Genomic DNA, 11,716 nt, shown 5'->3' on the forward strand with positions numbered 1-11,716 from the left:
GTGCACTCGGCCGAGGGGCCACCCTGGCCGGGCGCTTCTACCCAGTCGCGTCAGTTATGGCAGCTTTCCTCTTTTGGATCCGGGCTCTTGGTAAATTGCCAGGTTAGGTTTTAACGGCTAGGATTACAACTAAAACCGTAAGGGACTGTTAAGTGGACCGGTCACTAGGATAACCATTAAGAACTCTTGTTGTTAACATACAATAGATTTAACCTTTTACTACCATGAGGAACTTCTACTATTTCAGCAAATGAATTCTCTTGAGAAATTTACTTTAAATGCAGATTAGATATTTATTGCAGGATATATTAGCAGGGGCACAGCTACAGCTCACATAAAATAATACTATACTTGATTCGATCAGGTTACAATTTCTTCTTAGGTTATACTCATTCATTTTTCGATGCCGAGGCGGCTCGGTGGAGCTGGATTCACGATGTAATAAAAAGTCCTTTTGGGGTTTTCAGGAGCGAAGGTCCGGCCGAAACTTCGGCTCCTCCTGCGCGGCCAACGAAGTCCGTTCAGCGATCCCTCAGGCTCAGTACAAAGTCTTTAGGGCGGCTGCATCCATCTGTTGTCCGGTTGTTAAAGTCAAACAGGGGGGAGAGGAAAATCTCCGTCTTTCAATCTTTGTCCTGGAACGGCTGTCTTCTTTCCGTGAACAGAGATGAAGTCCTCCGATGCGGTTGTTGAGTGAGGTCCAGTGTTTCCTCCGTGGAGCACTTGGGTGGCTCCCGCGTTGAATCCCGTCTTGCTATTTGCAAGTCTCTCTTTTTATACCCTTTGAGCTCTCTCTCCCCCCTCCTCCCCAACACTCCCTCCCTCGGCATGTGATTTACATGACATCATTGATTATGTGTGTGTGCTGCGAACAACACCCTAACTTTCTGTGTGTGGATGCTCTCACTTGCTTCATGTTCGAGCGTGTTTCAGGTTACACCCGTGGATATGTTCGGACATCACCCCAACATCTGTTATGATCTCATCCTTTAAGGTCCCCACCCTGCTTACATCAGCTCTTTCCACCCACACACAGACTTCACTTTTACTCAGTTACACATACATTATTATTATCAGTTTACATTTGTTAAATCACTTCATTATTCTTATGTTATACATACTTGCTTTAAAATGATTACTAGATTTCATCCTTACTCATTATATGCTTTGTGTCCCTTTAGCCTACTTCCATATCGAACTGTATTCCTTCATTTAAGGCAGCTTTCCTGGGATCTCAACCCTGTTTTTTGACACCCCCTTCTTGAGGTCACAGGCTGCCCTGCAGTGCTAGTCGTCTTCCTGCAGGGAGTCGTCATCGCCTGGAGCAGTGATGATAAGCACGTCGTCATCGGGTGAGGATGGGCTTGATCCCCGCTCCCAGCTGTCGACCACCACCAGGCCGTCCAACCCCGGTGGCTGCAATCCCAGGAGTCCGTCCTCCTCATCTGCCTCCTTCAGCTGCTCGTCCATGTCCTGCGTCAGGGCCAACACGTTCTGGTCCAGTATGGTGTTTGGAGAGAGGGAACCCAGGGTAGGGACAGGGCTGCAGAAAGTCTCTTCTTCAGACTCCCGATATCCCGCTAGCCCTTCAGGGATGACTTCTACCAGCTCCCCCCATTCCTCATCGTATCCCCACATTCCCATCAGGTTTGGTATTATTCCTGCGGTCTCCGTCTGTATACCCACGTCACGGTATTCCACCTCTGTCTCGCTTGCAGCGTCGTTGACGTCCTCGGGAGGTGGAGATGGTGATCGATAGAGCACCGGCGGTAAGTGTGGGCCAATGATGACGAACCGGCCATCGACAAGATGGGCGATAGATACCCGACCGCCATCAGGCAATTCCCATACTTTTGTATATACTGGACAGTACATACCATTGTTGTAAAATTGGATCTGAGGTTCAGCTCCTCCAGTGGAACTCCATATTACTTTCGCCTTTGTTTCTATTTCCATACAGTCGACTACATTCATTGCCGGTATAAAAGGGGTACTTCCTTTGCAGAAGATGCCGCTGGCTGCTCCTATTGGGAAATGCCCCAGGTAGCACTGGGTGCACCATAACGCAGGGGTTACCTCCCATAGATGCATTGTCTGCTCCGTGAGGATTCCACAGCAGATACAGCCGGCACCTTCCTGTAATAAATTGAACAGAAAGACTTCAATAATATTGCTAATTTAAGCGTTTTGGCAAAGCGAGCTTAGCAGGGGGTGATCTTATTTTCTTTCTTAAGGTCCCCTATTTGCATTGGACTGCGTCATGTAGCGCCTCATAGCCAGGCGACTCAGCCATGGTGATCTTAACGCCATCGGAGGTGTTTGGCCTGGGCTCTCGGGTCCATTCTTCCGGGAAAAAAGTGCCTCATACATCATGAGCCATGCTGCTATAGCGATTGATGATTCGGAACCCGCCCAGTAGATGGCGACAGTCGCTCCCCAACCTAGGCCCCAAAAAGTAATGGTGAAGATTTTGTGGAGCCAAGCAGGCTGGGGAGATCCATGGAGTAGGTGTCGCCTGTGTGGAGATCTGCGGTTGCAGGTCCGTTGTCGGTTCGTGATGGCTGGAGCTGAAGTACGGAGGCGAGTCTGGGTCAGTCTGAACAACCCTTCCCTTCAGGAGTCGATGATATAGCACTGAGGGGTGGTGTCCTATTCTTTCGTCCAGCCCTCTCCACACCCATCGATAGTAGGTGACTACCAGCGACGCTGGCCGTGGGAGTGGCCCGATGCAGTCTCCATCGTTATCCGCGCGCCAAGTCAGCCGTCTGTACCCCTCCTTCTGTTCCGGTGAAATATAGTTTCTGACTTGGGCGAGTGCTGCGAATAGGGGCTCTCCCTCCTCCGTTTGGAGCTCTGTTACTTTTGCCCATAGGTCGGAGTGATTTTGCTGGAGGTGCATCCAATTCCTGACCTTGGTGTATGGCATATTCATCATCCGTAGGTCTGGGCTAGGGTTTGGCGGGCCTGGACTAGGCAGGCAGTAATGGACAGTGTGTAGCCTCATGTCGTGATTCTCAATGACACAACGTTTTTTGTTTTTAACGTGTAGAGCCGTTCGGCGCCGCATAATTGGGCTGTTTGTCCAAATCACCTTCTCACCCAGCCAAATCTCAACATATTCGTCTTGCAAATGGTCAGCGTAGTTGGGTCCCCACCTTAATTTCAGATGTTTTCCTTGCACTGTTAGGTGAGTGGTGTTCAAGATCCAGGGAGACGAGGCAGGACAACAGGGGACCGGCTGCATCAACCATGGGCAAGTCAGCATGACTAAGATTCTGTCATACTGGAGCTCCCAGCCGTTCCGTATGGTCCTTCGTAAGTCTCCCTTCCCTGGTATTTGTAGGTCTGGGGATCGTTGGTACTTGCCATTGCTGCAAAAATATGCTCCGGATCCCTTTTCTGTATAAAAAATCTCTCCTTGGTTTGTCGAGGTAGATTCTTTCATTTGGCAATTTAATATATGGTCTTACTGGTGTTGTGGGAGCAGAGGAAAGCCTTTTCCTTTTCCGTCCTTGTTTGCCTTTTTGGTTTGGGTGCGACATTGCAACAATCAACTTCCTTTTTCTTCAATTATGTTTGTACTCACTCTTGCTTCTATCTCTTCCTCCACCAGAGTTCGATTTGTGAAACACCTTCCGGGCCCAGGCTTTAAACCCTCTAGATCTTACGCGTGGTTCCGGTGGAGGCCACGCCTCGTCCGCTCTGGTCAGAACAACCCCAATGGAGAATACGCCGATGAATGGGATCATCACGGTCCTCACCGTCACGCGCATTGTCCGCTCCGGCCATGTGGGCGTGGGCGCTCTAGTAGCCCATGAACCTGGTATTTGCATGACTCTGTCTCTTTGCCACCCCTCCGGAGTGACTGTAAAGATCTTACTCTTTTCTTTCGCCCTGGCTCCTGTGTGTCCGAAGGCATCCAGGTTTGTGATCTTATAATGGAGATTCGTGCCTCAGCCTCCTTCTTCTCTTGGCACCGCGGCTAGTTCCTGTATTTGGGCAGTATTATCACAGGAAACTTCCTCGATCAACCGGTTCCAGGAAGTAAGCTCCCAGGGCCCCATCCAGCCCTGGGTCATTGCCATTTCTCGTCGGCAATCTGGCAAGCTTGCTGCCACCGAGCAATACCCTGGTTCATCAGGGTCGCGATAAACCCTGAAGGCAGAAGGAACCTGCACTGCGGCCAGTGGTGGGTAGGTGACCTCTGCCTGGGCTGGGCTGTATGGCCAATTCCTCCACACTGACTCTCTCCAAGTTCCCCTAGGTCCAGCTATCCGGCCCCCACTGGCCTCCAGCGGTTCTTTGTCCGATTGGTCCAGAGATGGTGCAGAGGGTACCCCGGGCTGCTCACGAACTGTTTCAAGAGGAGTCTCAGGAGCCCGCGAGTCCCATGAGGCGGGTGCCAGGGTCTGCAGGGGCTCAAGGAACTTTCTCACCTGCCATCCCTCTGCGGTACCAGCCTGCACCATTTCCCGCTTCTTTAGAGAAGGGCACATGATCCACAGAGGTGCAGCCGCTCCCCGTCCCATTGGCAGAAGCAGTCCCTAAGGTTTAGCCTCACCCCTCGTAGGTCCCACTGGGTGATGATAGTTAACCTGGGCAACGTTTCCATGCGGCACATGCCGCATACGTATGCATCCATAACCTTCACCAGCTTATGGTGCATGTTGTTAAACTCTCTTCTTCTCCCGGTAACCCAAACCGGTTTCTGGTTCCCGGGTCCCTCCCATTGAACAACTAGGGTGGTCGGCATCATGCAGACCACGCTGTCGTTCTTTAATTCTCTCCATTGTATCACCTCCTTTTCTCCGGAGATAAATCCTCTCTTTGCATACTCCAATTTCTTCAGGGCTCTGCCTGCCCAGATCCCCATAGTACTCCTTCTCATGGTAACCACCCCTTTGACATTGGCCACTCTGACGTAGGGTGGTAAACCTTGTATGTTAGTGGCCATTCTTGAGTTCCTGGTTTTCTCCTAGTGTGGAACTGGCTTCAGCTGCTCCACTCCTTGGATTCCTTTCTTCTTGAGTTGAACGGTGTTGCTGTCCAAAATCTTCACCACTGTGTCGGATTTGTCGTACTTGGCTTTGACTGCAGAGTCAGGTGCACCGACCTGAGCCTTGATCCAGACTCGCTGTCCTACTCGAAGTGGGACTTTCTGCTCGAGCTTGGGTTCTTTATCCTCCAAGCCCCGCCCTACTTCCTGTGACGTGAAGGGGCGGTGCATCAGCTCCTCCGCCGGGGAGGGCCTGTCACTTCGGTAGCGGTCGTTCAAGGCCCTGGCAATGTCCAGGGTCTTAGTGCTCCATTCTCTGGAGTTGGCATTTTTCCCAATCCAACTTTTCACCAAACCAATGGTCCTTTCCACCACCCCGTTGGCTTGGGGAGTGTATGGGGGAGAGAAGATCCTCATTACCCCATTCTGTTGGCACCAGTGGTCCACCTTGGCATTGCGAAAGTGCGTGCCGTTGTCAGTTCTGAGCTCCTTAGGCACACCTAAGTAGCCACAGACTTGGTCCAGCATGCTAACAACACTGTTGCCGTTAGCCTTTCTCACCGCTTTTGTGGTCACATATCCTGACATCGAGTCCACAAGCACCAACAGGTACTTTTCTCCGTTCTTCCCCGATACCCCTAGGGGTCCTGCCACATCCATGCATACTGAACCCCAGGGAACGGTACTTTTAATGGTGAGTCCTCCCACCCTTTGTCCTCTCCTTCCTGCGTTGTATCGACCACACAACTCACAGTCTTTTAGGATTCTTCGGACCTCTCTTTCAGGAATCCAGAGTCGCTGCTTTTCCAGTTCCCTTCGCGTCGGAACGGTGCCTGCATGTCCGAGTGCTCCATGCACCGCCTGCACCACTTCCTTCACGTTCTCTTCTGGGACTACCCTTCCTTTGGGCAGTTCTTCCCACTTCTCGATCCCAACAAAGACAACATGTCTCATCTGGACGAAACGGTCCACTTCTTCGTTTCTGCTCACGTGTGGGCCCTCTGGTGCACCACTTCGAGCTCCATGGTTAGCCGCAATTCGGCTATTTTCCTCCATAGGTCTTCGTGAGCCACTTTTTTGTTTTTAGCGCTCTCGAAACCATTTTCTTCCCATATGGATAGGTCTTCGTTAAGGGCCTGAGCACAGTAATAACTGTCCGTTATCACTCTGGCTCTTTTCACCCTTCTCCTCTCCAATTCGAGGAGACCTTCCAGTATCGCTGTTACCTCCCCGGTCTGGGCACTACCGGGGACTTGGCCTCGTTGTCTTGAGCGTTCCTTCTCTTTCTGCTTGAGAATGAACCCCCAGTAGGCCTTGTCGTCTTGTCCTTTCCTCGACCCGTCGGTGTACAGGTTCCACAACGGTTCGGGTGGTGTGTCGTCTGGTTGCGTCTTTTTCTTGCTTGCGGGCTGTGCAGGGCCAATCTCGAGGTCCGGGTCCAGCAGGATGTCTTCCCAACGACCCCATCTGGCGTTCGTTGCTTTTGTGCTCTCTACCGTGGCTTTGCGCAGGAATCGATGGACCTGGCTTTGGGTGAGGACCCTGATGCCCTGCCCTTGGGCTAGATCTTTCAGGGTACTCCAATACCTTGCCAGGACTGCCAACTCCATTTCTTCTGCGGGGTATTTCTTTTCCACGGAGGACAGGGTATAGCTCCACAATGTCACTATACCCGCACCTTCGTTGCTCACTTTTATCACTGCATTGTCCTCGTTGCAACTGACCTCTGCCACCAGCTTCGTTGTCAGACTTTGTGGCTCCAGCCTCAAAGCTCCTTTGATGGCTGTCCTCAGGTTTTCCAAGTTTGTTTGATCCGTCGCTGTCCATTCCCACTTCTTGTGGGTCCCCTCAGGATCTTCTTTTCTCAACTTGGCATACAGTGGTCTTGCGTACTTCTGGTAGCTCGGGACATGGTCCCTAACGTAGTTGCAGAGTCCCAGCACCTTCTGTAGTTGGTTCAGCGAGGTAGGCGGGTCGATCTGCTCCACTTTTCCCCGAAATCCGTCCGAGAGTCCCAGGTCGGTAGAAACCTGGAACCCCAAGTAGTTCACTTGGAATTGTCCAAATTGGCCTTTCTTCAGATTTAGTTTCAATCCTGCCGCCGTAAGCCGTTCAACCACTTTTCTCAATTTCACGAGATGTTCTTCTTCTGTGTCATCTGCAATGAATACATCATCGATGTATATGGTTGCTTCCAGACCGTCCAGTATGTCCATTACGGCTGACAGAAAAACATTTGGAGAGTTTTTGTAGCCTTGTGGCAGCCATTCCCAGACGTACAATTTACCTTTGTGGGTGAACGCCGTCTTGCCTTGGGAGGCTTTGGCAAGCCTCAGTGAGAAAAATCTGTTTGCCAGGTCTATGCAGGATTTGTACTTTTTCAGTCTCAGAGTTTTCAGCATCCCTTGGGGGTTGATCAGGCTGGCTCGGTTGGCGACAGTTCTGCGGTTGAGGGCCTTGAAGTTGATGACAGGTCTCCATCCTCCTCCCGATGACTCAGGCTTCTTGACTGCCTGTATTGGGCTGTTGGCGATGGGATATGGCTCCTCTCGCACTACCCCCAAGTTACTCAGCTCTGTGACGATCAGGTCCATTTCTGCAATTGCACCAGGGTTCAGTGGATACTGGCGGACGGGCGGGTGTACACCCCCTTCTATGGTGTGGGTATACTTTACACCCAGGTCCCCACAGTCATTCTTGAACTGAGCCACTCCAGCCCTTGATTAGCGTTTCTTTTCCCTCCGGGGATAAGTCACTTTCTTCTATCTTTTGCTTGCTTACTTCTGGAATGTCCACTGGTTTGTACCATTGCCTTGTTGCTGATCCCAGGTGGATCAATCTTGCCCCCAGGGTCTTCAGTCGTTTTTTCACTGGAACTCTGGTTTCTGGGCTTCCATGCAGCCCTTTTAAGTCCTTTATTGTCATTAAATTGTAGGGTCCTAGAGCCCACACAATTCCCTTCCAGATCCCAAAAGGGACCTTTTTGATGGTTCCATCGGCTAGTTGAACTGTCAGGTGTCCTTCTGTTTTAAGGCTTTTGTGGGTCATCGACACTTCAGCACCGGAGTCTATCTGGTAGGGATTCCATCCACGTTGGTATAGATGTCATCTCCAACCCAGTAAGCATGCTCCACTGTGACCCGCACCTGCTTAGCCATTACTTTCTTGGCCCTTCGCTCCCTGCTTCCATGCGGGAGACACGAAGGGCCTATTTTTGCTCTATTGTCAACTTGTTGTAATCTTCAGAGGAGAGAAAGCCGGCCCCACCTTTGTTGGCTGGTGGGGGCCTCGGCCCCGGCCTTTGTTGTTGTGGCTGGGCTTTCGGGAAACCGCCTTGTCCTTGGAATCCTTCTTGCCTTTGGAAGCCTTGCGGGGCCCTTTGGAATCCTCCTTGCTGTCTCCTTGGTGTCTGTGAAGGGCCGGGCCCCTCGGGTGGCCTCGCATTGTCATACGAGGGCCTAGGAGCCGCCGGCTTAGGTTGGCTTCTTTTCTCTCTTTTCTCGTCAAAGTGTTTTTTCTTCAAATCCCATTTTCTTACAGTTTCTTGGATTTGTTCTGTAGTACTCTTCTTGATGTTCAGGGTCACAAAATCGATGTTATTCATGAGACCCTTTGTCAGCTTTCTAAGGGCTTGCACACTTCTTTCTGGCAGGATCGTCTGTCGCAAGGCGTACCACGCCTGGGTGAGAGTCTGCCCTTTGTCTAAGCTTTTTCTCGCTTTTTCGATTTGTGACTCTTCATCCTCGCAATCCTCCAGCACTAATCTTCGGTAGTGCTGTTCCGCAGTTTCTTCGGGTCCCATTGGTTGGTCCGTCACATGGGCCAACCACAGTCTCTTCGCTTCATCATTTGTGGAGCTGGACTTTACCATGAGCCACTTCTGCGTCAAGTATTCTTGTACCGACTCCTTCGGGTCTTTGTTCGCCACCATGGCCTTGATCTTTTTAAACTCGTTAAAGCTCTGGGTGGAGGCTTGCATCTCTGTTAACCCGGCGTTTCCTTCAGTTGTGGTTAAGTTGTTGCTCCGTTTTGAGCCCGGCCCTGTTCCCGGCTGCTCTTCTTCACTGTCCGAGATGTCCTGTTGCCGCTCCTTTTCTTCTTGGGCCAACTTGAAGGCTGCTTTCTTCAACCGTCGTAGCATAACATCGTACACTATTGCCAGAAAGCCCGTGCGGAAATTACTTGTCAGCTTCGTGCAGGCTGCGAGGGAGCCGTAGGTTAGAGTCATCAGAAAATTCGCCCATTCTCCTTTTGTGGCATAGACCATTACCCCCTTCATTCCCTCGAGGTCGTGCGTCCACATTTCCGGAACATCGTAACCGGTTTGGCCAACTTCTGGAGCATAGGCCTGTCTCCCGTCTTTGGTGGTCATGGGCCCATATCTGTCATCTCTGGCCAGTCCCCGCGAAGCCAAGTACACCGACAGAAGGGGCAGTGGGTTTTTCTGATTGTCTTGGCACAGGAGTCTCTACTTCAGTTTGCACTGCTACCCCTCGTGAGTTGGTGGTTGGTGTTTCTTTCTTCTTCGAGGGTTTCTCCTGGCTCGTGCTGGTCCGTGGTGGTCTCATTTCTCGGCTCGATGGTCCAGGTGTCAACTCTAGATAACTCCCCTCTTCATCCACTTCCTTTCGTGGGTCCGGTTTTGAAGGAAGTCGGGGTCGCACTGCCCTAGCAATAGGGGCTTCTTCGTCTTCGTATTTGGGCTTTCCTGCCCTCCAGTTGTTGGGTCCTTCGGTCATCAGGAGGGGTCTCAGTATTTTTTCTTTTCTTTCCTGGTATTGAGCTACCGAGGTGACTATGACCAACTCTTGGATATGACTCCAGCTGTGTCCGACTTTCATCAGTTGGTTCATAACTCTCATGGCCGCTTCTTCGGCCACCTCCCAAGGTAGGTCGCCAGACCTTGTGCCGTCGATGCAAATGACAACCCTTTTATAGGTCAACTCACTAGCCCGGTCCACTCCTTCTGCCAGTGCTTCCTCTAGGTCATCCCAGGAGGTGTCCAGGTTTTTTCCCCCAGGTACCCTTCAATTGGTACACGCAGTACCGCAAAGTAGGTTGATTCTCCTCCACTTGTGACCACTACCAATGTTTTATTTTTCCGATAGGTGTTGAGGCTTTCTTCAAGCTCTTTTTTGTACTGAGCCCCTCCGTGGCGCATCAGTACTTTCCTGAACCGGCTGAGATGAGGTTTCAGGTGGGAGTTGGTCAAGACTACCAATCCATGGCCTTCTATGTCCCAGGGTTCCCCGAAATGATTGTAGGCTGTTATCCCTGTCTGGTTTGCATACTTCTTGGTGCCTTCGTGCATTTTCCTTAGCGGCGGGAGGAAGTCGTCCTGTCGCGGGACATTAGGGTGTTTCTTTTTCCTCGTCTCTTTCTTGTGCTGCTCCGGCTCTTGGTTGTCCATGCCCTCCAGTGTCTTTCGCACTAGAGCGGGGATCCCTAGAGTAAAGGCCGATGAGTGTGCGAGATGTCTTCTGCTTCTGCTCAGCAGTGAGTCTTCCTCCTCGTCATCCGATTCATCCGCTCTTTCTTCTCTTGAATCGTCAGACTCACTTTCGGACGAGGCCCCCGCTGGGGTCTCGGTCCCTCCGTGGCTGAAGGTTTCATCTTCTTTTTCAGCATAACAGTCATTGTCTTGTATGTAGCGAGCTATTTCGTCTAGCTCCTTTTTGTTTTCTTTGTAGCGAGGTGTAGCCTTTACTGATGGCTTTATAATGACTTCACCCGCTCCTATTTCTGCTGCCAGCATCTTTACGATTGCGTCGAAATCTGGTGAGGGGCTTATCACGGTGACGATTTTGCTTGTGAGGGTTTGAATCACTAAGAGCCACCATGCCAGCCATTCTCCCACTTCTTTCTTGGTTTTCGGCCTTTTCGGCCGGTCTGGACACCGTACCACCGCTACAGCCATTCCTGAGAGGAGTTGGGGAGCCATAGAACCCCCTTTATCTGCGCACAGACGGTCTACATTTTCCCCAACTGTCGCCATGTCCTCCTCATGTAGGTTGATTAGGTGTTGTTGGACGGAGACCTCCCAGGTGTCCCATCCTCTGCCGTGCAGGATGACCTGGTGTCACACGCAGCTTTTGCCTTTGTCTTTGTCCGGTGTCGATTCTCCCGATGCCGCTCCTCCAGCCGCGCCGTCCTAGTTCTCGCTGCCGTCCGGTGCCGTTCCCTCCGCCTGGTTAGCCGGCGATGTCCCTGGCTCGTCCCGCTGAGTCCCGTCCGGTGCCTGGCTGGGTCCTTGGTCATCTGGTCTTTTCTGCTGGTCTGCCATCTTGGCCTTTCTCTTTGTCTTTGTTGTCTCGAGTCGCCTTCCTCCCAAAGCCTCTCGTCGGCCATTGAGTAGGGATGGGTTCCGGCTCTGGCCCCTCTGCAGTGTCGGATGAGTCTGGTCGATGCTCCTCCGATGTCTGCGGCTTCTCCTGTGCTGGCTTGTGAATACCACGCACAGCTTCGATGCGTCGGATGTCTCGCAGTCGAACTTCTCTTGAGGCTTGGGCAGTGTTACTTCCTACCCAAGTCTCTCCTCCTCGGGTCCTTCGTACACGAATGGCAGCCTCTCTTGGCCGCCAGGATTCTTCTTCTTGGACTCAACGTACTCCTTTTCCGTCAAGTCCCTGTTCGGGTGCCATGTGTTAGATCCGGAGGTTCTCTGGCCCGATATGGGGCTACCTACTGACTCAGCTCTCTATTAAAAGATTGTCGAGCTGG

At 51.6% G+C, this 11,716-nt stretch overlaps 1 protein-coding gene across 1 annotated transcript; it reads right to left on the bottom strand.

The window, feature by feature from the left end:
* Positions 1-8,083: 8,083 nt before the first annotated feature.
* On the bottom strand, positions 8,084-9,382 carry LOC116377522 (uncharacterized). Its single transcript, XM_031839170.1, has 2 exons — positions 8,215-9,382; positions 8,084-8,166 (listed from the first exon to the last, which is right to left on the bottom strand). Exons 1-2 carry the CDS (start codon positions 9,366-9,368, stop codon positions 8,154-8,156), a joined length of 1,167 nt encoding a protein of 388 aa, XP_031695030.1. The 5' UTR covers positions 9,369-9,382; the 3' UTR covers positions 8,084-8,153.
* Between the last annotated feature and the right edge of the window lie 2,334 nt (positions 9,383-11,716).

Source organism: Anarrhichthys ocellatus, unplaced genomic scaffold, assembly GCF_004355925.1.
Source record: "Anarrhichthys ocellatus isolate YVR2014 unplaced genomic scaffold, GSC_Weel_1.0 scaffold1355, whole genome shotgun sequence".
In the NCBI taxonomy this organism is placed as follows: Eukaryota; Metazoa; Chordata; class Actinopteri; order Perciformes; family Anarhichadidae; genus Anarrhichthys; species Anarrhichthys ocellatus.

What these genes read in the sequence shown, in the direction of transcription:
- LOC116377522 (XM_031839170.1), bottom strand. Translation starts at nt 9,368, where the DNA reads ATGACCACCAAAGACGGGAGACAGGCCTATGCTCCAGAAGTTGGCCAA.